Source organism: Lepisma saccharinum, chromosome 14 (genome assembly GCF_977018435.1).
Source record: "Lepisma saccharinum chromosome 14, izLepSacc3.1, whole genome shotgun sequence".
NCBI classification, from domain to species: Eukaryota; Metazoa; Arthropoda; class Insecta; order Zygentoma; family Lepismatidae; genus Lepisma; species Lepisma saccharinum.
Genome location: NC_139242.1, coordinates 36,295,627 through 36,322,513, shown reverse-complemented (window position 1 = coordinate 36,322,513; position 26,887 = coordinate 36,295,627). Strand labels below are relative to the sequence as shown.

The 26,887-nt window shown below is 38.6% G+C and overlaps 2 protein-coding genes across 4 annotated transcripts in view; one reads left to right on the top strand and one right to left on the bottom strand.

The window, feature by feature from the left end:
- anchor (integral membrane protein GPR155 homolog anchor) overlaps positions 1–26,887 on the bottom strand; it is a 115,009-nt gene that overhangs the window by 38,187 nt on the left and 49,935 nt on the right. For 2 of the 3 annotated variants that reach the window (XM_083135384.1, XM_083135385.1), the window contains exons 2-4: positions 12,366–12,484; positions 4,877–4,996; positions 1,398–1,567 (exon numbers count right to left, since the gene is read on the bottom strand). In XM_083135384.1, the coding sequence (XP_082991510.1) occupies positions 1,398–1,567; positions 4,877–4,996; positions 12,366–12,484 (409 nt within the window). Of the gene's footprint in view, positions 1–1,397; positions 1,568–4,876; positions 4,997–12,365; positions 12,485–24,206; positions 24,254–26,887 lie in introns of those variants that run through there. The other variant, XM_083135386.1, reaches the window with a different exon arrangement.
- LOC145998332 (uncharacterized) lies at positions 18,346–19,194 on the top strand. Its single transcript, XM_083134736.1, has one exon. The coding sequence runs from the start codon at positions 18,346–18,348 to the stop codon at positions 19,192–19,194; it is 849 nt and encodes a 282-aa protein (XP_082990862.1).

The window sequence follows — 26,887 nt, the reverse complement described above, 5'->3', positions numbered from 1 at the left end:
AAAGAGTCAGTTGTGTTGCAAGTTATGTGCCAAGTGGAAGGTAAGTTTTTTGTGTGAGTGGTTCTTATTTTGGCTGCTAACCAAATGGATACAATGCCATGCACACGGTCGAAAATTGTTACGTTATCACAGCATACTTCAATGACACAGACAAATTGCTACAGAATGTGGTGTTGGATTGGGTACGGTTAATTCAATTTTGAAACAATATCGAGAGACTGGATCCATCGAGCCTAAAAGAAAGGGAAAATGTGGTTGCAAACGGAAGACTTCGTTGCAGGATGACCGAATTCTTATTAGAAAAAGGAAACAGAACCCCAGACTGACTGCTGTTGATTTAGCACGTGATTTATTATCAAGTGGAGTGGACGTCCATGTTACAACAGTGTGTCGCAGACTGCTTGCATCTGGACGAAAAGCTTGTAGGCCATTGAAAAAACAGTTGCTTACAAAAAAAAATGTGTAAAAAGCGTGTAACGTCGGCAAAATGTCATCGGGACTGGACCGTGAGTGACTGGAAGAAAGTGCTTTTTTCGGACGAATGCATTTTTGAAGTGCATGGTCACAAGGTTTCTTTCGTTTGTAAAGGAAAATGTGAAAAACTTTCACCAGAACACATGCAACAAACTCCAAAACACCCCCCCGAAAATAATGTTCTGGGGTTGTTTCACATCTGAAGGGCCTGGACCAATAGTTCCTGTTAAGGGGATAATGAACAGTGATAAACATATTGACATACTGCTACGAAAAGTCATACCTCATCTCAAGAAATCTTTTCCTAATGGTGATGGGGTGTTTTCCAAAAGGAACTAGCAAAATGTCATACATCTCGAAAAGTAAATGAGTTCTTTGATAACAACACTGTACAAGTCCTCTCCTGGCCAGGAAACTCACCTGATGTAAATTCAATTGAAAATTTATGGTCTATCTGCAAAAGAAGGATGTCAAAAGTGGATTGTTTAACCAAGGAGAAAATGCTTTGCGCCCTTGTTAATGTGTGGTACCATGATGAAGAAATTAAAAACATTTGTGCAAATTTAGTGTCATCCATGCCTAAAAGTGTAAAAGATGTGATTCCAAACAAGGGAAGTCACATAAAGTACTAATGGTATTTCTAAATATATGTATAGTTATGTATTGCAGCAATTGCATTAAATGACAAAATGTGTATCTTGTTCGGATTAATTTGCACTCTACTGTACTTTATTTTCATTCACAATTGGGAAATGTTGGCATAGGAGAACCATGAAACTTTTCACGTGTTATGTATGATATTCTTAATGATAAAACAAGCTATTACAACACTAGCAATTGAGTATTTAGAATAAAAAGAGTAAGCAAAAGCTGCTATAATTAGCAACCAACATTACTAACAACATTCTATATCTAGCTCTTACCAATAGGATATCCAATTGCAAAATCATTACTCTGGGTACAAAATATTGCAAAAAGTCCAGCTTTGCCCAATCTTGCAGTTCTACTTATTAACAATGTGATAGCTGCTACAAAAATAAAAACTATACTCTTTGCTATAAGGATTGATAATAAAAACATCCAATTCACTGAGCTGAAAAGGAGAAAAAACTGTATCAATATTTATACATAAAGGCAACAACTAAAAATAGCTTTGTTAATTTCTACTGCTTTCTACTGCAGCTTGAAGCTCAAATACACACACATACAAAGTATGGAATGCTCTACCACAAATAAATGGAAATTCTTACTAAAAATACAAATTACTTGCCAACCATAAGTAATTCAGAGAACAATAAATACTATGAAGTAAGTCTTGAAGCTTTCTCGGTGACGAATGATGAACAGATTCTCTCGACTTATCGATCGAATGCACTTTGCAAACGTTGCTCGATTCCAAGAACCAATGTCGCTCTCACCTTCAAGGTAGAAGTGCAGTGCTGAGCGTCAATCCGGGGGGGTGGGAGGTTCCTGGTGTAGATGGCAGAACAATCGGGAGCCGTGTCTGCGCTGCTGGTTGCCTATATTTTATACTACCACATTTTCAATCTGTAGGGAACAAGTATCTGGTCATCTTTGCCCTCAAAAGCTTGAATATTGTCCTTAAAGTGGGATCACAGAACATTTTGATGCCAAAGTATAGTTATACCCTAGATGCAACCAACACACACACTGAGGCTTTAAAATTAAGAAACAACAGCTGCAATTTCATACTATCGATTGGTTGGTTGATTTAAGTAATGTTGCTTACTCATACCATTAACCACCATGGATGAGTGAATGGAAGATGGAAGGAAAGGGAAAGGTTAGTGGTAGAAAGGGACCTGTAAGGGTTCTGTTAAAGGTACTATCTCAGAATTAACCTGAAGTAGTTTCCCCCCAAACTAAAATCCTCTTGGTCAGTATGGGCAAATGGAAGATCTGCAAAACATCCCAAATGCCATACTGCCTGATAGGCAGGCATTCTAATCCAATCAGTAGGGTGTTGGAATGACGTGCAGGAGACCAAGGTTCTATTCCTGAGTTGAGTGATCTCATCTCCAAGAGGAATGCTTCCACCAATGTTCTTGCATAAGCAACGGGCTTAGCCAACATGAGCAACTTGAGATTTTTAAGGTGGTCCGAGTGTGGCACTAAAAACAATTTCACTATGGCCGATACTGAAACGTGTGGACCCCTACATCTACTTCCTTCCATGTGCTTTCATGATAAAGTGCAATGCACAGCCAAGAACTTTTCACCTTTGCCTACTTACGTATTCTAATTCATGGATAACTTGAAACAACACCTGTTTCATTCACACCTACAGCAATGTAATTGTCATGTATTCAACAGTATATAGGTTTGGTTTGGTTTGAGTTGCTGTTTTAAGTCCACTTTATGCACAGTAAGGCTAATCGGGACTGGACCTACAGTTTAAAGTGGGATCCGAACCACTTGTGCCTCCACCGGGTATCGAACCCGGGACCCCTCGATTACAAGACAAGGACGCAACCACTGCGCCATGGGGGAGGCCCAACAGTATATAGGTATTATCAGTGCTAGAAGTGGAGATTCTTAGCTGGGAGGGTCCTTAGTCGAGTTTGAGGAATAGGAAGGACGAAGCATGTATGGATTAACATGGAGACAGCAGGTGGGGAGATGCACATGAAAATTATGCTAGCTGAGGGGAGTGATATGAAAATACTCCCCCATTTCGAGCAATTATAATGGTTGAGAGAAAATATCTGGGCTTATTCAACAACCAAGACTCCTTAGGCTAGCCACACACTGGATCTGACACGACACTGGATTGGATCGATTCGATTTTGATTTGATGTTTTAAGTCCACTTTATGCACAGAAAGGCTAATCGGGACTGGACCTAAAATTTAAAGTGGGATCCGAACCACTATGTTTGACACGACATTATGCAACACAACGAGTCTTTTTGTTTGTTAGCTAAAATCTGATTGCAGATTTAATTATATACACAATAGGTCTAGGTCTGTCTTTTATAATTTGTGAAGCAGTTAATGATTAATTATACTAACAGCTTACAGCAGATTCAATGTATGTAGAATTGATACATCAGTTTATATGTTGTGAAATGATTATTTTTCTAGGAAATAATTGGTTAGAAAATACAATATTAACCATTTAATGTAAGGTTCAATGACTACATTTAATTGCTGGTTTCAAGTTGCCCCCCTTTCCAGTCTGTCATTAGAGGTATGTGCATGAAGTGAATGGACTGGCACATGCGCAAATAGTTCTGTTGCAAATGCTCCATGCGAGACCAAATTTCACGGGCCTTCGTTATTTTGTCACAAACCGTCGCAACTTGACTCGAGTCAAATGTTTAGTCCAGGTTAAGGTCACCCATAAGAGAGTAATGAGAAACCTTTACCGAGATGGTTTGCAACAAGAATAACTTGTCACGTCGTGTCGAATCTGGTGTGCAGCTGGACTTAGTCCCTGTGATTTGCACAATTCCATGAAAGCATTTAGGAGGAGTGGTTAGGGTCCCACACTTTTTGATCACGGCCAAAGTTGGGGGAGATGTGATCAGTCCCAAGTTTAGACTCTACTTGAGACATATTTGGTGGTTTTGGTGGTGGTAACAGTAGTAGTAGTAGTTGTTTCAATAGCTATCAAACTCACATTTAATATATGTTAACTGGAAATAGAGTTTTTCAAACAATTTCAAACTGAAATTTAGTGTATTTGCAGGTTATGGTTGACTTTATATTTGGTGGTTTATTATTCTGCAAATTACAAATTCTCATCTGAACATAATTTTCACATGAATTACTTTTTGGGAGTTTTAAATTTTGACTAGTGTCTTTATTGATCATTTCTCTGCAGTAGTTTCTTTTTTTAGATTAATCTTACCTAGGTATAAAATGCTGAACCAATGTGCTATATACAATACATTAAATTGGTTGGTTTCAGAGCATTTTCCATAGCAATTTACATGATGAACAGCAAGAAATACCTGAATTACAGTCGAGCCAAGCTAACTCCCAGTGCAGGGACTGCATTTATGGCAGACCCACTGTTGCCACATTTCCTAAGAAGAAACTTGCAGTCAAGGAGCTGATTAGCCTACCACTGCCTCCCTGTTTGTGCTATAAGCGGCAACCTTAGAATTCCTCCTCTCCAAAGACACCAGCAGGGAAACAGGATATTGTCAAAATAACAGCTCTGTGCGGTGAATGGGCACTGGCAATTAGCTTGAGCAGGGTATAGTAGTTCATTTTGCATTTCATGTCAAAAACTTCTTGATTTTAAACACTGTTTATTGATATGGACTAAACTTACCAAAGTTTTCTGTTAACAATTTATATTAAAGAATACCTTCCCAAAATATTTCTACACACAACAAAAGTCCTAATAACTTAATGTAAAAGTAAGTAACATACCTGAGGTCAATATCAGCCATGGAAAGAAATATCAAACATGGTAGAGAAAATGTTCCAACGAAGGTGTTCAATCCTTTTGCTTCAGTCTGAGAAATAACATTCAATCTTCCTGCCAAGTAGCTAGAAACAAAGGCTTCATTGTAAACAAATGGAGAAAATACTTTGTACATAAAACATTATTAATTTCTAGACAATAATCACAATTATATACTGTTCTAGTGTACTACCACACGCTATGAGTGTCAGTAGCTAATGTAAAGTATTTGTAACACACTGACAAGTGTATTTGTAATTTGTCTACTACACCTTCACATCATTTCACAGTAGCTTGTGCCCACCATGAAATGTCCTCAACCAACACCCCCAAACCAGTGGCGGTGATTAGGAGGGGGGGATAGTTACTTCCTTCCCCCCACTTTTTGGCCTTGCACCGCAGCCTCTTAATGCTATGCCTTGTCTACCAAGTAAAAGTAAACCGTCCTTGACCCGCCCCCTTCAGTTTTAGCAATCACCACTACTACCCCTAAAATATTGTGGTTATTAGGTACTAGAATGTTGCAGGGGGATGATTTCGCTGGAGGGCTAAATAGTTCACACAGGCGACGCTAGACAGCACATGGAATTGAGAGCGATTAACACTCAAACAGGCACAAAACGAGCAGTATACACACGAAACACAGTAGTACACGTATAACCATAATTTGTATGTATAGTAGTAGGCCACAAATATGGATCATAAAGTGAAAGATGCAGTGAAAATGCAACTTAAGTCAACATGGTCACAATGTCTCCATGTTAAAATGTAGTTTAGTCTATCTTACCAATACACAGTGATATATGAAATGAAATAGATGTTGAAACTACCAAGGCAGATATTTTACATGTTTCATCACATTAAAATGATATTCCATTGTATACACTCAAGCAAAGCACACTCGAGGGTGGGAGACTTGTTGAATGAGTACAAGTGAGTACTCACTATTAAGTACTTATTTTCCTTGCAAATTCCTACTTTGTACATATGTTACTCTGTTTATTTTAATGCTGCCGTAAGATAGAACAGCAATGCAATTACAGTATGTGCAGACTTTAAACATACTTAGTGGCGCTGGGGAAAGGGGGGGTCCATGAAATGAAATGCTACTGTCATTTCAGATACACATCCGGCCACCCTTCACGCAAGCAGATCCAGGACTTTTTTTTTACTTGACAGCATGGGATGGTAAAACAACTAAAAGCATATTTAGTTTCAACTGTCAAATACATAAATTACTTTAAAAAAAGCTAAAATACTGGAAAACATTGATTATATGTTCACAAGTTTAATCATCCTTATTTAGTTCATAACCTCTTCTATGTACGAGGCGCATCCAGAAAGTAAGTTTCCCTATTTTTTAAAAAAAAACAACAACACAGTTTCAGGAAACCATTTATTGGCAACAGGTACAGCAAAGGTTCACCTATTTTTCAACAGAGAAACCACCAGAATTGAGACACTTGTCGTATCGTGGTATCAACTTTTGGATCCCACTGTCGTAGAACTCTGCCGCCTGTGAATGGAACCAGCGTGTGACAGACGTCTTCAGCTCTTCGTCGTTGCCAAAACGCTCACAGGAGGACAGGAATTTCTTGAGGTGCAAGAAAACGTGAAAATCGCTGGGAGCCAGATCAGGACTGTAAGGTGGATGATCAAACAACTCCCAGCCAAATTCCGTCAAAACAGCTGCTGTGCGCCGAGCCGTATGTGGACGAGCATTGTCATGGAGGAGCACAACACCTGCAGTCAGCATGCCACGCCTCTTGTTTTGAATGGCACGTTGTAATTTCCTTAGTGTTTCACAGTAATGGTCAGCGTTCACTGTTTCACCTCTGGGGAGGAAGTCCATGAGCAAAATGCCCTTCCTGTCCCAAAACACAGTGCACATCACTTTCTGTACCGACAGCGTCTGTTTGAATTTCTTCTTGACCGGAGATCCACTATGCCGCCAATGCATTGATTGCTGCTTGGTTTCCGGGGTGAAGTGCGAAATCCACGTCTCATCGCCCATGACGATCCTGTCGAGGAAATCATCGCAGTCATCATGGTACCATTGCAGGAATGTCAGTGCTGCTCCTGAACGTTTCATTTTGTGTTCGGGTGTCAGGTTTTTCGGCACCCACCTGGCACACAATTTTTTGAACAGCAGGCGCTGCGTGACAATCTCATGCAACACGGATCGCGATATCTGCGGAAAAAGGCTACTCAACTCCGTAATCGTGAAGCGACGGTTCTCTATGATGCGCTGCCGCACCAGCTCAACCAGATCATCAGTGATGAGGGATGGGCGCCCACTGTGCTCTTCATCATGGACACTTTGACGACCTTCCGAAAACTGGCGACACCAGCGACGCACCATCTGCTTACTCATAATGTTCGGCCCATAGACCTCACAGAGCTGACGATGAATGTCAATTGGCGCAATGCTTTGTGCATTCAGGAACTTTGTCACCGACCGAACCTCGCATGTGGCGGGAGAAGGAATAAGAGCTTCCATTTCGGACCACTGCTGCCTCGCTACTGGCACCGGGTGGGATCTGTCCACCTGGCATATGATTGATACGTCTTAGCTCTGCTGCGCATGCGCAATTTACACGGCTCATTATGTTTACTTTCACGAGAAAAAAATAGGGAAACTTTCTTTCTGGATGCGCCTCGTATATAGCAACTCGAATACATATAGTGTGTTAAAAAAGAATGAAAACTTGACACTACAAAACAAAATAATCATAATGCTTAGAGATACTAACAGAGGAAAATACTTTTACATTTTTGAAAAAAAAAACTGAAGCATAATCAACCTTCTCAATGCCAATCAGTGACGTGTGGTGACGTCGATATTTGGGGTAGCAATCAGTGGCATGCTCAAGGGGGTGGGGTTGGTGTGGGTCATACCCCTCACCCCTTTAGGACACAGTATTCCTAAAAATAGAACGTCAATAACAGGAGAAGATTGCAAAATGATGAATGATTTCCCAAAATAAGTACACGTAACCTCCACCCCCATTCGAAAATAAAAAAGATTTGATTTGAATACTAAGCCAGAGATCCTGGGTTCGAATCTCGGGTTGACCATGGATATCCTTGGAGTGTCCCCCTTCATCAATTATATTGTATCATCTTCGCGATTAGCCAAAAGTGGCAGAGAAACTAAGTAAAATAAACCAAATCAAGCAATCAATCAATTATTTGACTTGATTTATGTTACTTAGCGTCGCTTTTTTCTCATATTTGGTTAATTGTGAAGAAGATAAATTAATGAAGGGACAAACACAAAGAACACCCATGCCGAGGTCGGGGTTGGAACCCGGAACTCCTGGTGTTCTAGCGCGCTGTGATAACCACTCCCCCACGGTTGGTTGATTTGGTGTTTTAAGTCCACTTTATGCACAGAAACAAAACAGGTAACAAAACACATTTTTTTTGTAGTTTCTTCAATAATATTAATATGGCTTCTTGAGTTCTGAGATACATTTTTCATTTCAAATTATTTCATTATTCACTGCAGAGTACAACACAGGAACAAGAATGTGTGCTCATCACAGGTTTTAATCCCGGCCTGGATTGTTCGAGGTCCCTTCATCAATTTCATCATATCATCACTCATCCTCATTTTCGCGATAACCAAATGTGGCAGAAAAGCGAAGTAAAATAAACCAAACCAACAACAATATGAACGTGCGTTCTCTTGCCCAAATAAATACATTTGTTGGAGGCCAAAAGATTAGTATATTTAAATAAAACACTACTAAAATGAGAGCGAGAGAGAGCCTGAGCAAATATTTGTAATTTAATCATTATATATTCCATATTTGAAAAAATAAAATAAAGAAAGCATAACATTACTGTCTGCACATAACACGTTCCCATTTCATAAATAATAAAACTACATCCCATAAGGTTCTGTAAATACAGAGAACATACGTAAGTACTGCAGAAAATTTTCCCTTGAGTTCTTTAGAGGATTTACAAAGAATCAAGGGAAACCAATCCCCTATCTGTCCTATAGGAGAGAGGCTGGGGGACCTGAAACCATGGGCTTTCAACCATTGAAGCAGGGGCAAGAGGACAAGGAAGGTAGAGGCAGAAATCTTCCCTTTTCCTTCGGGCGACCGTTTCTACCTGGAATTGCTAAGGCGGAAGAAGAGCGAGCTAGGCCAGTTTTGCCCACGGATCACACCGAGGGATGAGAAGTGCGTGAAAAAGAAAGTGTTGCATATGAACTGTGGCTTTAACAAGACAATAAATATTGTGATTTGAAAATAATTACAGATGTGAGATTGATTAATCTATCTCTGCTAGACTAGCTACTCCTCAGTGCACGTCACTGATGCCAATAACTTTATATTATGTTATTTTCCATCACTTTTCTGCCACTGTTCTGGACTCCCTTGAGCCCACAGATACTATTTCTTCCTAGAAAAGTGACCTATTGTTACACTTACTTCGTGGTAAAGTTTCTAGTTGTTCTTGCATATTTGCAAGAAAAAAATTGAATAATAAAAAAATAAGTTAGAAAAAAATTGTCTTTATTGTGGACTCTAGGAGCCTGCCTCTTAGAAGTATTAGTAACAGCGACCTTTCTTTTTTCTGCGAAGAAAGGTCCTGGTACTCTTCAAGTTGGTTTGCAAGGGAGCTTTCAGACTTACACGACATGCAACAGATGAGACGGGAATTTCATAGCGAGGTAACAAGAGACAAGCGACAGGCGCCCCATGCAGTGTGTAGAAAAGCATTCACTGTGCATGCACTACCAACGAATCTTGGCAAAACAATGCACACGATTCAGAAAATAGCACAGTACAAGTGATATGCAGGTGACACCTATATATCGTACCTCTTCAGTATGAAATGTTGAATTTATTTCTAAAGGTTCGTTTCCAAGTAACATGTGTCACTTGCAGCTTGTCACCTGTTGCATCTTGCTTCATCTGAGAGCTCCCTTACGGTGTTCATACTGAAAACTTCTCAAAATATTGTGGTATGTTCATCAGCTATTGTTCATCCATACACACACATACAGAGTTTTCCTAAAGTCCTTCCCACATTTAAATTTGCTATAACAGAGATATTTCATTCAAATAAAGTTTGTACTTCACAGCAGTCTTTAAAATTTTACCTGGCAACACTGCATATCTGTCGTCCTCATCGCCCCACCTCCAACAGGGCACAATTCACGTCGATGCATTCCTGCAATCTTGTCCTGAAACCCAGGTTCATCTGAAATACCTTGCAATAACTGCAGATATATTTGCTTTGAGGTCATCCTCTCTTGGCTTTTCTACATACACTACCATCTTGACATATCCCCACAGTCAAAAGTCACACAGAGCCAGTTCTGGAGACCTTGTGGCCATGATGTGGGTACTCTGAATTCTTGATCCAGGAAGTCTCCGACTGCAAGAGCAAAATGGGGAGGTGTCCTGTCTTGTTGGAAGTGCATGTCATCCTTGATACCAAGTGCAAACAGCTGGGGAAGGAAGAACGTTTGCAGCATGTTGATGTCGGTAGCGCCAGTCACGATATATTCCTCTGAGAAGAAAGGCCCGATTAGGTGATCCATCAACACAGTGCACCATACATTCAATTTTAGGCTATCCCTCTTGTAGGTTTGGAATTTGCGCACCAGAACGTACGATTTCAGCTCTGCATACCACAAAATGCACTGATTTCTCCTGAATCGATGGCATCTTAGAATCACCTGATTGCTCACAGTCACATGATCCTCTCAAAGTGCAGTTTTGCCAGGTAAAACTTTAAAGACACTGAATATCTAAATTCGTTACAAAGTTATAGTAAATTTAAATGTGGGAAGGACTTTAGGAAAACACTGTGTATTTCTTTCATTAAAATATAATGTTGTTAGTTTCATTCCCACCTATAAAAAGGTGCTGGTGCAACATACCATTGTGTGCCGCCAGGAAGAAAGAACTGATTAGTAGTATCTTTTCTGACACGTAAATTGTATGTTTTCTCTATGAAGTTGGTGGTAGCATAATTAACCCTTAAGAATGCATGCAGGGTAAATTTATTCCAAGAAGAAGAAGAAAGACTCAGATTCTGCATGGTGCATAACTTTTTTATGAACTTGGAAACTTGCCTATTTTCAAATGGACTTGTCTTGCTGTGATTCATCTCCCACCAACAATTAGTTCAGCAGTAACAGTTCTTTGATTGTATTGTTGCTATATATGGAAAGTGTTTACCCCACGTGCATCTGTCTGCTAGCAGTAATTTCAGTTTCCACTTATTATCGCATTGTCGAATGTTAAAAGAAACAGAGAAAGAAGACTGACAGATCAAGAAGTTGAGGCTGTTTTGAAACTTCAGACAATGGAATTGTTGTTGGAGATACATCTTCGTCAGAGGAGGAGCATGTAAAAGTCAATGATCATAACTCTAACTCAGTACAAAGCACATAAAGTGATCAGGATATCCTGTCAGAAAATGAATGTGTCTAAGTAAGTAGTTAGTGCATATTTTTACAAGCTTATTCATATTGACAAATAGTGTGTCCTACAATGAAAATAATTTAATGGTAAAAAAATTATCCAGTGCAAATCCTATCATAGGTCATGTAGATGCAAGTGTTCAAACTGTTGTTCAGTGGAGAGAAAATATGTGTAGGGTCATGTAATGAAATGTTGTCCAGGTGGTTTCTCAGTGAGATGAAAATGTTCCAAAGAGTGTAAATAGTTGCTTAGTGTAGTGGTTCCCAAAGTGTGTGCTGCGGTGCCAATATTTTAATTAAAATGACACTTACTTGTTAGTCTACATATGGCTTTAGAATCAGACCATTGCATCAATCAAAATATGTGCTAATTTAGTACTTTCTATATATAAAATGTTTCTGAATTTGAAATGCGTTCTTAATTTGAAAAACTTGTTTATTTTTTAATGTAAGGCAAGCAACCTAACCACATTAACTGAGTGTCGAGTATTATTAAATTCTGACTTGGACACAATGGAAATATCTTAAAAAAACTAAAGAAAAAGTTTGGGAGACACTGGCTTAGTGCATACTTTTTCAATGGAACTTATTCATAAGGACAAGTAGTACGTATTAAAATGAAAATAATTTAGAGATAAAAAATTACCCCATGCGAGCATCATGCAGGTGTGAGTGTATTAAAATCTAATAGAGCAGTTTTACTTTTGCATTACTTTGATGCCTATGTTCATATTGATTTTTTTTTTTTTAAATGCACTTTGCAACATAAAGGAATATTATGCTAAAATAAATTTAACATTAGCGCTAAATATTGATGTAAACCTGTATGCCACACATCCAGGATTGCAATGCATTAAAAAATGTCTGTTGCAGAACAACAAAGAAAAATTCTGGATCCACTGACCCCACCTGGACTACATTGCATGTTAGTGATCTGTTTAAAGAAAGTAAATGCAATAGATGCTTGATGATTGGAATGAACACATAGATTAAAAACTTACCCACAGATAATGACACCAAAACATTCTACAAGAGCCGGGTACAAATTTTCCATCGAGAGTTCTCCTGAGTTTGTACCATTGGGAGCTGTCATGTTTGCCATTGCTGCTAGGTTCTGCATCTGGAAGAACAAAATTGTTCAGAGTGAGCAGCAATAATGGCTATGAAGATGCAAGAATACCCTTTAAAACAATAATAATCTACTGCTGTACATGTTTCAACAATCAACACAGCATTCACTTGAATTTCTCCACAAAATACATAACATGCAAAAAGATAAGTAGGTTATTTTTTTGTACGATAAGTTTCAATTTTTTTTATTTTTTTTATTTTTTTTTTGATCTGGGCATTGATTGAATAATATAGCCAGATGTCGAGCACACCTGGTACTGTCTTCTGACATGACTAATGTTGGCAAAACACGTCGGAATTTCATAAAAGCATACTTTTTTTTTAATATACCATAAATCGTCTGTAAAATGCGTAAACATTTATCGTTCTTTCATCAATTTGATAAATACCCACAGGGACCATCGATACACATCGAAAACATTTGGAAAACTATTCCACAGCTGTGTTTTATCCATGTTTGTTTATACTTCATATAAAACTATTTTATATCTTAGTAACTTTCTCTGCACACTGAACGTTCATGTTAGCATGATTTTCTTGTTTGAATGTTTAAAATATATCCAATGGACAAAGTTATTACCCAAGTCTATTGCATTTTGTACAAAAGTTATGGTGTTCAAAATCTCGGTTGTATGAATTTTCGGACACCCTGTAGCAAATATGTACAATAATCATAATCAATTTTGTATCCTAAATTCATGTACAGCATGATTTTCTTGTTTGAATGTTTAAAAAATATCCAATGGACAAAGTTAATACCCAAGTCTATTGCATTTTGTACAAAAGTTATGGTGTTCAAAATCCTATAATTATAAACCAGACACGTTCTGCATTCCCGAACCAGTCTGGTCACATTTAATTAAAGCAATCACTGTATCATTGCACTATTTTACTATTACACCATATTGTATATCACAAAAATCAACAAAAAATGTACACAGAAAAAGCAGGAGAACCAATAAATTGTGAAGAAACTGATGCCCTGGTTTATATATATATATATATGTATATCACAAAGAGCATAATCCTGAATGTGCATAGGTAGAGGTGGGTTTCTTCAGGGATTCCCCCTTCATAAAAAAATCTAACCTCACATCCCTCGTGCTAAAAGTGATGGTGATAACCATTTTGCTAAATTGGAGAACAATTTCTGGTAATAACATCCTAGCAATATCATCTCACACAGAATTAGGAATCATATTCAATTTAGAAAAAAAGTTGTAAGAAATTCCCCAATAAATACCTAAATGTTAACACCAAGCAGGCACATCTAAATGAACCAACATTAATTTACCCCCATTTAAATTTTGGTTGTAAGCCTAATTTGTAATCCATTTAGTAATCAATAAATTTAGTTGGATACTGTTAAAATCTCCACCTAGAACAAAAGGCATTTGTTTGATGACAGTAACAACACTGGAAGTTATGGGTTTGAATTCTGGCCTAAGCATAGGTGTTCCTTTGTCAAGTTTAAGTTCACTTTATGTCCAGATAGACTAATCGGGATTGAACTCTCAGTCTAGAGGGATCCAAACCACTGTATAGAGTGAGCACAAAGTCCCATTACCCCGTATGTATTACATAGATGTTAATGAATTGATGTTTCTTATTGTTGCAGGATCGACATCTAAATCATGGCTGATGAGTCCACTTACACCATGGAGGAATGGATCGCCATGAGCACGTGGGCTCACGAACGACCCCATACAGGAAAATCAATGAGAGATATTCAGCATGATTTCACTGTAATGTTTCAGAAACCTTCCCCACCAAAACCAACAATTTTACGGTGGGAGAAAAAGCTCTTTGCAACTGGTTGCATAATAGATGAGCCCCACCCAGGACGACCATCAACACCACTGGAAATGTGTGTGGAGGCTGCAGCGTCTGCCGAACATTCGCCAAAAATGTCCATTCGTAAGCGGTCACAGGAATTCGGAGTTCCATACTCGACATTACAAAAACATATGAAGAAGGATTTGAAGTTAAAGGCATTTAAACCTTCGTTTGTAAACGAATTGAGTGATAATGACATGCAAAAACGTCATCAGGCTTGTGGGTGAATGCTCGATGTCTTTACAACTCTTCCTTCAAGGGGTAAACTGTTATTCTCAGAGGAGTGTGCGATATATCGCAGTGCAAAAGCGAGAAACATTTAATTCTTGAGTAAAGAAACCCCACATTTTTTATGAAGAACTTGAACACAACCCACCACATGTCATGATCTGGGCTGCAATGTCTGCAACCCACTTGGAGCATCCATATTTCTTTGACGGTGCTGTGAATCAAATGTCGTATCTCATTATGTTATGTGATTGGTTTATTCCACATCTGCAAGAACAGGGACTGCTCGGTCGTGTATGGTTCCAGCAAGATGGAGCACCAGCCCATTATGCTAATGCCGCGAGGGAATATCTCAATGAGGTATTTCCTGATACATGGACGTGGTTCTGTCCATTTGCCTGCACCTTTGGGGTGGCCACCCCGAAGTCCTGATCTGTCATCTTGCAACAATGCATTATGGGGGTTCATTAAACAGAAGGTTGCTGCCACATGTTACAAGACAGTTAACAAACTTAAGGATGCTGTTCGACGTGCATTTACTGCCATCATGCCAGCGATGTTGAGGAGAATTTCCCATGGTACATGGCGGAGAATCATACTCTGTTATGAAAACGATGGTGTACACACAGACACTCTGGACTAAATCATAACGAATAGTCAAACTATCTCCGAGTTGTCCTCTGGCATGACCTCACATTAATACAATGCAACCATCTATGACGATGTGGACACGCGATGGGGGTAGGGGGGGGGGGTAATGGGACTTTGTGATCACTCTGTACAGTGTACCTCGCTAGAGATCAAATTCAAGACCCTTTGATTACAAGTCAATAGCATAAACTGCACCAAGATGTTCCTTTGTGTTGGTCTTTTAATCAATTTATATAAATCACCATTATATTGTATAAATATTTTATAAACTACCATTACATTATACAATTTTTATATGAATATTATATAAATCGCCACTCATCCTCATCATTGTGAAAGAGGTTGAAAAGAAATATGAAAAAGCAATATACAAAGAACAGTAACAACATAAGTTGAAATATCACCATATGAATTAATAACACAAAACAAATAGGAACATTAAGCCACTTAATGGATCCAATACCATGTGCATTAAATTAAGGATCAATTTGCATAACACAAATGAACATAATGGCCAGTTGCCAAATGTCAGAAAACTTTCACTCCCAACTGGGCAACAATTCTCTGCCAAGATAGTAAACAGAAGGGAGTCCCTTAATGTATTGCAACTGATTAGCATGTGAGCTTTAGTCAAGCTGGCCTCAATGACAAAGACGTGTGAACCCCATGATGATTTTAATAGATGGTCTTGCTTGAAGTCTGTGTGTTTGCACCATGTCATGAAACCACATACAGGTTGTGGATGTAGGACCCTGCACATTCTTGGTCATTTCTTAGAGGCTGAGTAAGCCTCAAAGCTGCTTTGTGTAGGTACACTGTCAGAAAAATTCCTACCAGAGATCACCCACACTGCAAATTGAACCCAGGTCTCCATGGACGTCTGCAGGATTTTTCCAGGGAGGGGCAATGAAGGTATTTTTTCCAGGGAGGGAATATGGCACATTTTCCCCCAAAAATAGTGGTTCCCTAAATAAACATTGCTTAAATTTGAATTGATGGTGTTCGTGAAATAATTAAAACATATTATTGTGGAAATAATGAAATTATGTGTGTGAAATACATAATATTTTGTTGACTTTCATTTTTAAGGGAGGGGCCCGGCCCCCCTTACCCCCCTTTCCGGACGCCCATGCAGGTCTCCTATATGACCGATGTCTAACACACCGGACCACACTGACTGCTCAATATCAGAAAGTATGAGTTTGAATTTAATTAAAATTTTGTTTGGTCATAGTTCAGTACACAAGAATTTTTGGACACCCTATAAACACACCCAAAGGGCAGACAACGATTAGTTAACTATGCCTTAATAGCGAGCAAAAATGGGTGAATAAGCATGTGTTAATGACTTCAGAAGAATTGAGAAAAAGTTAGGACAGTAAATAGTTTCACAGAAGTTGCATGTGTTCAATGATGTCACAATGCAACTGAACTGGGGAAATGTATGTCTCCCCACGTTTCAAGTAGAAGAGTTTGTTTTAATTCCATCTTATGCTGACAGGCTAATCGGAACTCGATCTAGAGTTTAAGGTTGGATTTTATTTAACCACTTAACAATGTCCACCCGGGAAAGATGGAACACAAGGATGACTACACACCCTACACGTGGAAGGATGGGGGGAAGGGGGGGGGGGGTGAACGTTCGTTCTGCCTGTGATATCTAAACCATAACAATAAATGGTAAATTAACCGAAGAGTATATCGCGATGGTCTCTTCTCCTTTAAGTCTGCACAGACCATCGCCGCTTTTGAAGTAAAGTTATGCGATTCGCTTCTGAACATGTTCAAACTTGACAACTAACGATAGCAAAGAGGCAAGGACGTATTTAGGGGAGGGGTCCAGGGGGTCCCTCGGTACTGGTCAACATTCCCAGGAGCAGAGCTCTATGCTGCCGAGCGCATCCCCAGGTTGCGGATAGGGGAACGGCCTACAGATATGTAGGCTAGCTGCGACAAATAAGCAGTTGCGGACAAGGAGCGTCAGTGTCAACAGGATGTGGAGAGAGTTATTTCTGGCAGGATAACTCTCATTTAAAAACCACAAAAATCCAGCGACGACACTGAGACATGGCGAGTAAGTGCCGCCATTAAATAAGCACTGCCCCTGCTACCTTGCAGGTAAGGGAGGGATCTCTAAAGGCTAAGGGAAGGAAAACCCTTACAGAAAACCAAGGGGTAGGAAGAGCCCTTAGGCGTGGTGAAGCCAGTCTTCCTAGGGGTAGGAACCTCGAATACAAATCCCTGGTCCTCCAGGTTGGGGGTTGGGCATAAGGCCAGCACCCTTACCCCGTAAAACAACCTCCCGCTACGAACTCTCAGACAAGCAAAGCCGGACGGATCTATAAGAGACGACCCACGCAATGTAAAAGGCTAAGGAATGTGGATATTAATGTGGCAACCTGGAATGTCTGTACCATGCTCCAACCAGGCAAAATGAATGAAATTGCAGATGAATTAATAAAATATAACATGCAAATAACAGCATTACAAGAGATAAGATGGAATGGGGATGGATGGATTAAAAAGAAAGAATTCTCCCTTATGTATAGTGGGCATCCAACAATTAAAGGAAGAAATGGCACAGGTTTTTTAGTTACTGGAAATGTGAGGAAATGTATACTCGGATTTGAACCAATAAATGACCGAATATGTAAATTAAGAATAAAAGGAAAATTCAACAATATGACCTTTATATGTATATATGCACCAACTGAAGACACTAACAAAGAAGATATTGAACATTTCTATAGTGAACTGTCAGATGTATGTGATAGAGTACCAAAACATGATACACTAATCCTACTGGGGGATTTTAATGCGAGAATAGGTAATGAATCCAGCAGCAGTGGAGTATCAGGCAGATTTTCCCTACACAAAGAAACAAGTGACAATGGAGAAAGGCTGATACAACTAGCAGAATTACAAAACCTTGATATCAGTAGCACCAGATTTAAGCATAAAATAATCCACAAAGGGACTTGGAAAATACCCGGCGAACAACGATGTAATCAAATTGATCATGTATTGATCAATAAGAGGAGAGCTACATTAATAATTGATGTCAAAACATATAGAGGACCTAGTTGTGATACGGATCATTATCTTGTTAGAACTAAAATAAGACAAAGAATTGGCATGGTTAATGAAGGAGTATACAAGAAAACTAAGAAATGGAATATAGAAAAATTGAAGAAATCGTTTATACAAAACACATACAGACAAGAAATACAAACAAAACTTGAAGAAACAGGAGAAGAAGATGATGTAGAAGTGGAGTGGGATAATTTAAGAAACATCATAGATAGTACTACTAATCGGGTTTTAGGAACCAAAGCATATGAAAAAAATGAAGATTGGTATGATGAAGAATGTAAAAAGGTGGTTAAAGCAAAAAATGAAGCTAGAAATAGATGTCTTAATAGAACTACAAGATCAAATAGGGAAAAATATGAAAATCTGAAAAAGCATGCTAAGAAAATCTGTAGAGAAAAGAAACGCCAAGCAGTAAAAACACAAATAGAAATGTTACAAAAACTAAACACCAAAAAAGAATATAGAAAATTCTATCGAATCCAGAAAGTTATAACACAACAGTATAAACCAAGAACTAGAAACTTAAAATCCAAAGACGGTCAAATCCTAACTGAACAAGCAGAAATAATGAATAGATGGAAAGAACATTTCCAGGGAGTTCAACACAACCAGGATTTAGAGGTGCCCTACTGGAACACGATGAATCAGCAGGATAATGAAAACATATTAGTTGATGCACCAACATACGAAGAAGTGGAGACAGTAATTAAAAACTTTAAAAAGATGAAAGCACCAGGAATTGACAATATCAACAGTGAACTTATACAAGCAGCTGGAAAAGAAATGTATCGCAGAATACATAAACTTATAATTAATATATGGAATCGAGAACAAATGCCAAATGATTGGAACATAGCACTAGTGTGCCCTATACTTAAAAAAAGGAGATAAAACAGTCTGTGAAAATTATAGAGGCATATCACTATTAAACAACCTATATAAAATACTTGCAGCAATAATTAACATCAGACTAGCTGATTATGCTGAAGACATTATAGGAGAGTATCAAAGTGGATTTAGGAACAGCAGAAGTACTACAGATAACATCCTGATGATGCGTTTGATTTTTGAGAAATGCTATGAATATGATATAGATTTGCATGTTTTGTTTATTGATTTCAAACAAGCCTTCGATTCAATATATAGACCAACAACATTACAAAGGTTACAAGAAATTGGAATACCAAATAAATTAGTAAGATTAATTCGAATGACAATTCAAAACACTAGAGCCTCAGTTAAAATTGAAAATGCAAGATCGGACTTTTTCGATGTCATGACAGGAGTCCGCCAAGGAGATCCACTTTCAGCAACATTATTTAATTTAGTTTTGGACTCGGTGATTAAAAAATTAGATGTGAGAGGAGACATCAGTACTAGACTAAAACAAGTCACAGCATATGCTGATGATGTAGCTATTGTAGCAAGAACTAAGAAAGCTCTTTCAGAAACGTTTATAAGTCTAGTTGAGGAAGCTGCAAGAGTAGGACTACAAATTAATGAAAAGAAAACTAAATACATGAATATTAATAGAACAAACATCAATAATAATAGATCAATATTAATAAATAATTACTCCTTTGAATGTGTTAGTAATTTTACATACCTTGGATCTACACTTAATGAAAACAATAAAATAGAATCTGAAATAGATGAAAGAATAAAGAAAGGTAATAAGGCCTATTATGCAAATGTATCCCTGTTAAAATCGAAACTTCTGAAACGAAATACAAAAATGAAAATATATCTTACTATGATAAGACCAGTGGTTACATATGCTGCTGAAACCTGGACCTTAACACAGAAAGATAGAAACAAACTAAGTATATTTGAGAGACAAATTTTAAGGAAGATTTTTGGCCCGGTACAGATAGAACATGATATATGGAGAATAAGAAATAATGTGGAACTAGAAAAATTAATCAATGGTGCAGACATTATACGATATATTAAAAGTCAAAGAATTAAATGGCTAGGCCACATACAAAGAATGGATAACATGAGAACTATAAAACACATACTAGAATGGAAACCTATGGGAAGGCGACCAATTGGAAGACCTAGGATGAGATGGATTGAAGATGTATGCGAAGATTTAAAGATTCTCAAAGTTAGAAATTGGAAAGAAATGGCAAAGAAGAGGAAAGATTGGAACGATTTGTCTGAGAAAGCTAAAACCCACAAAGGGTTGTGATGCTAATAGAAGAAGGTCCAGGGGGTCCGGACCCCCCCCCGACCCACCCCCCCCCCCAACAAAAAACCTTGTCATAATTAATATTCAAAATATTCTGGTTGCATTTCTTGTGCAATCAAGGGTTATTTATTTTCACCGACATTCAGTGGCGTGGCGTGGGATTTTTAAAAGTGTTACCGATTATTAGTAGGATATTTAAGTGAGGAGCCGAACGACTTGGGCGCCTCCCCACCTCATGCCCCTCCCCCCCCCCCATGTCTTCCAACTAGTTCATATAATATTAATCTGGTACGTCTGCAATTCAATACTATATTTTGGTAAAGTTATTAATCAGGGAAAAAAATGTTGACATAAGGACTGAAGTGAAATCGCAAACATTGGTTGTTTACACAATAAATACGTAGTTTGATACTTACAGAAACATCGAAGGCTACTTATAGAGCAGATCAATCCGACGACTCTTCTTTGAAAATAGTTATATGATGCTGTGGTCCCGGGTTCGAATCCTGGCTTGGGCATGGACGTTTGTGATGTCCATTCATCAATTTCATCATATCATCACTCATCCCCATCTTCGCAAATTAGCCAAAAGTGGCACAAGCGAAGCAAAATCAATCAAATTAAATCAAAAAAGTTCTATGATGATGTCATAAAGCGAAGTTTTTAATTTGAATTAGAAATTTTGGGTGCGTAATGGTCCATGTTATCCATACCTGAATTCCACACTTTTTTTTCACCCGAAAATAGAGTACATGGCCAACAAAACAGTTTCGACAACTGCGCACATCCACATAACCAGGGATAGTCGTTATACCACGAAACATTGAAATGTCGGTCATATCCAGCAAACGACTTGGTTTTTAAATCGTTCAAAATAGGCTTTTGCCTCCCTTTCGCCACAATTTCGCTTTTTTCTGCAAAATAACGAACCGAAAGAATGCTTCAAAATATCTTCTATCGCACAGTTACACACACTGTTCAGATAGGATGAACCCGCCAACTCGGAACTCGGAGCAAGCTCCATTCCGCTTGTTAATTAATTGACAATGCCCGAAAACAACATAAAGACGAAAGACACCACTCACAAAACTCGCACTGCACAGTCCCACCCGCAAACCGTTGTTTACTTTTGTAACACGTGAAGCACCCTTCTTGCCCCTCCCCTCTAAGCATCGGCGCTTCCCAAATATTTCCTTCGGAACCTGCAAGTAGTCCAGTTCTACTACTGTTGCCATCTTAGTTCTTTTGAAACCAGACTTGCCCAAATGGTGAAACTTTTCGTTTCAAATAAGACGTATGTAGAATAGATGTAGTCTTCATCTGTTTCCTAACTACTCCCATTCCCATGTTTCGCTAAATCCACTGACATCTCATTTCTGACACAACTACTATTTCGTATATTTTACGTCCCTTGCTACCTTTAAGGCTTTCACTTTATAGGATAATCGTGACGATGAGGATGCATGGTGAATTATTGAAATAAAATTATTATTTCTTTGTGTATGTAATTATTAATTTTTATAATTATGTAAGTAAAATACTAATAACAACGAACATTGAAATAACCATTTCTTGCTGAGGATTCGAACCTGCGACACCTGACACTTCAGAGCGTGCTAAGATAACAATCGGGAAATTATGCTTGTAAGTAATGTTTTCACCCAAAAACAGTTCTACCACCTCAAAAACATTGCTTCAATCCGAAATTATCGCATTCCTGCGACAACATATGTCAATCTCAATCGGCCCATTCAACAATTATCACAAATTCCTGTAACCGAAATAATATTATATGGGTGAAATATAGAATTTTAGGTTGACATTTTTAGAAGGACAGCGGACCCCTTGACCATACCCATCCCTCTCCTCTCCTTCTCGCCCATGATGTCGAAGAAGGACAAAGAGGACTTTCGTAATCGCTGATATTTTGAGTAAATGCAAAATATCACTTGGTAGTTTGCTTTTCCCCAGTGTGATTTGTTTTTTTTTAAATTTTGATTTGGCGATTTAAGTCCACTCATGCACAGTAATGTTAATCGGGACAGTTTAAAGTGGGATACGAACCACTTGTACCTCCACCGGGTATCAAACCCGGGATCCCTTAATTACAAGGCGGCGACGCTACCACTGCGTAAGATAGACCAGATTAGGCGACTTAGCTCTTTTCTGTCAATTGAATATGGCAACACTGATCTGTATCCGGTAAGAATCACCGGCAACTGCGGCGGCTAAACAGTCATGCCAATAACCCGCCTCCTCCTCCCGCTGTAACAGTCTTTGCCGCTACGCGAAGTCTTCCTTGCGTGGGCTCAGGGCCCTTTCCTCAGGAGGGTACCGGATCAGTTCTCCTCTTCGCTTTTGCCGGTGTCGGAAAAAATGTCAGTCTGCAATGTTTACTTTACGACAATATTACCAGTTTATGTACGTAATAATATTTTAAGACAGGTTCTTCAATTCTTTATATTTTGCTGCAGTAACAGCGGCTACATGCACGCCACGCTTCTGCCGACATTATATTGAGATCATACGGCTTGCCACTACCCCGAAGAAGACTTATGCACATTACTACTTGCAATAATAAGCATAAAATATTAATCAGAAACTTTACTTTTCATCAACTGGACCTACCATCCCTTTTTTGATATTCAATTTATTTTTTTACATTAATTTTCTTTCCAGGACATACGAGTATGTTTTGATATAAATGTTAGCGATCTTTACTACACGTAAGCTATAGTAAGTGCTGTTCTATCTCTATTCTTATAGAGTTTTTATTATTCATGTAATACGTATTGTAATAACCATATTAATTAATTTATATATTATTATAGATAGACCTATAAATTATATTAACGTATTAATTATAAACATTTATATTATTATTTCTATTACTTCTCGGACACGGACCCCTCCAGAAATATATTTCTGGATACAGGACTAACAAGAGGCGAGCGCCTCATCTCCTTTAAATCTAGAAAGATGATTTCCGCCCTTCAAGTAAGGGCGAATATCATCTCAAGACATGAAAACTTGACAACAAATGATCGATTAATAACGATTGGCGATCGCATCATCTCGTTCTTGTCAAATCGAAATATTTATTGTCTTGCCGCCGAAGCCATAATTCATATGAGACACTCCTTCTCATCCTTTGGTACATTGCTGTTTGGATAAAGTGGCACATACTTCAACTGACCAAGCTTATAAACTGTGCCACTTTATGTAAACAGGAGTGTACAATTAGCAGGCAAGCTGAAAGTAGCTACTCTATAGCAGCTTTTACGACTGCCGGGCCGGTTTCAGGTAAGAAACTGTCGCTGAAAGTACAACGGAAGATTTCATTTCTAATATTCCAACCACTCCGCTCCAACCCGCCGGCCTCTGTAAACGCTGAGGGGCCGTGGTCAGTGGCGTGTCCAGGATTTTCGAATGGAGAAGTTTACGCATAGGCCTACTTCTTTTATTCATCTTTTCCTGATTTTGACGGTTTCTTTTTTTGAAATACCAACCCCCTTTTGGGCAAGCCACTATTCCTTATATGGACTGATTTCCTTCGATTCCCTTTCACTTTGTCCGTGGAACTCGGGAGAGTAATTATAATATTTAAATCACAAATTTTACACATTATACAGGGTGATCCTAAAAGAAATAGACAGTTTCAAAGTTTTACAGAAACAAAGAGTTTTAATAACATGGCTGAAATACTTACATGGTTGGAAGAGTATCTCCTGAATTTTACATGCTCTGTGTGTGACCCTTTTGTAACCAGTGGCGTGCCCAGGGGGGGGGGTTGGTGGGGGTTAAAAACCCCCCCATTGGTTTCGTCATTTAAAAAAATTCAAAGCAGAAATACATTTTATTTCATAAATTGCCAATATTGTAAAATGTTTACATTTGGCAATGAGAAATGTATTGCTTCTTCAATTACTTTTGATAATATTGGAGTTGAGTTACAGCAATGCACAGGCATTCATTCATTCGTTAGTCACTGAAAAGGAAAGAGAATTTCCTTCTCAGTATGGTCAAGAAAAGAGCCGTACCCCTTGGAATGCGAACTGAAGGAATCCCTCCTCCCCTTTCTTTCACCCACGATGACCCTCTTAGGAGAATGACCCTCCCTTTCCTGTTACGACAGTGCTGCTAACTTCCCATTTCTTTCTTTCCCCTTCTTATACCATTTATACCAGCAGAGCAAAGTTCTGTGAGATTTGAATCACTACAATTAGTAGGCAAAGTAAGTCAAAATCTTATTTCGCACCTGGATGCATATTTATTTCAAAATATCAATAATTATAATAATAATAATAATTGTTGCAGGCAGTAGCGAGGCATGGTTTTACGAAGTAGGCAATCGATGTTTTGTACAATAGCATGCCGGGAGGAAGGGAGGGATGCGTTATATAGCGCAACTGGCCCAGTCAGTTTCATAAACAAAATACAAGCAATTAATATGCCAAAATATTATACGTTTTACTCTTGTGCTCTTTACAAATTAGATATTTTTTTCGCAACCAATTTCCAGTCTTCAGTTCATTGAATTTTCTTGTAACATGTGTGAAAGATCTCGCTTGAATTTGTGCGTAAATAATTTAGCAGTTGCCAACACTACTGACACTGACACTACTGGTTGCTGTCAACACTGGTGACGTAATTTGAGCTGGACCAAGCTGGATGCATGGTTCAGACATTCGACCGCCCGGTATCTTTCTCCCAAGTCCTGGTGTTCACTGGGGTTGCAGCGAGTTGCAGTCTGCAAGGTAGCAAGTCGAAGTGGTCGTGTTGTGTGTTACGTTTCTGCATGTGTAATAGATTTTTGACGTGGAACTAAAGATGGATAGAAAAAAGAGGAGAAATACATTATTAGATTATTTCAAAAAGAAACAAAAAATGGAAGTTGAAGCTTCACCTTCCACAAATAGAACGTCAGAAAAGGTCGATTTAAGTTAAGAGGAATTCCATCCGAATTGCGAGAGTGAAACGTGCGAACTTTCAGACTCTTGATATTCAACAAGAAGGCATAACAGAAGATATTGCAAACCTTGTTGCAAAATTATGTCAAGGAACTGTCGAGGTAAGTGCCGTTCATTATTTGATAGCAGATATATCCATAGGCGGATTTAGAATTGTTTTTCTGGGAGGGCACAGCATGTGCTGTAAGCATACAATCGTGTGTGTGCAGGGGAGGGGTGTGCCCGCGTGTGTATGTCTGGAAGACGTGTGTAGGATGTCACCCTATATCACCAATAAACTTTCGCAGGGCGAGAGAACATTATGATGAACAAGTTTCCTCAATGATTTCAGGGGCCTCACCGATGGTGGTGTAATCAAAGAGGTCCTGGGTTTGATCCCCTGTGAAGGTGCATTGCACAGTGGTACGTATCCCGATTTAAACTTTAAGACCAGTCCCGATTAACGTATCTGAATATAAAATGGACTTTAAAATCATTTAATTTTTGTTTTGTTCACAAACCCTCGAAAAACGATATTACCTATCTTATAGATCCACCAAGGTATTTGAAACCCTGGCGTCGGAGCAGTGGCACTAATGTCTCTAGTGTATATGTATGCAACCACATTATAAAATCACGGTTGGCATGGACAGTTTTATTATTTTGTAGGAAAGGGATAAAGTTTGTATTACGACACGGGATAGACTAGATAGGCATCCTATTAACTGTAAATATTCCTTACAAATCTTCTGAATGTTTCTCTTGTACAAACGCAACAAATACAATAAGTAATATACGTGTGCAGTAATAAATTCATTTTCTGAAAGCATCTTTTCTGGCATCAGTGGTCGAAGTAGGGGATGCTGCCTTCAGTTAAGAAAGTTTCACAAATCATACCCCCAATTAGAATAATATTCATATTGAGCATCCTCCACCTACTGTATTGTCTCCATGTTGATCCATACAAGGATGTACCCCCTCGTATTTCAAAAATCGATCAAACATCCCCTCCCTTTTCGGCTACGAATTTGCATTTCGAGCACTGTCTGGCAAGATTTTGTCGGGCTCAGTGACAGATCCTGTGGTGCGGTACTGGGCTTCGGAGCGGAAGGGGGGAGTGGCCCCTTCAACAGTTGGTTTCGCAGTTCCATAACGTTAACATTATACAAAATTCCTCTCCATAGACCTAATATGAAAATGAATATGACACATTAATGACACTGTAGTAGAAAATGTTAATTACTGAAGCGTTTCGTATTTGTTTGTCGACTGTCAAACAAATGTTTTGACCAATAATATAATAATACAATGCCAAAAATGTACACAATATTTAGCAAAACCATCTCCACAACAAGTACAATGTTGATTGAATTGATATTTTAAATCCACTTTATGCACAGTAAGGCTAATCGGGACTGGGCCTAAAGTTTAAAGTGAGATC

Coding starts and splice junctions, on each gene's coding strand:
- LOC145998332 (XM_083134736.1), top strand. CDS start 18,346: ATGGTTAATGAAGGAGTATACAAGAAAACTAAGAAATGGAATATAGAA.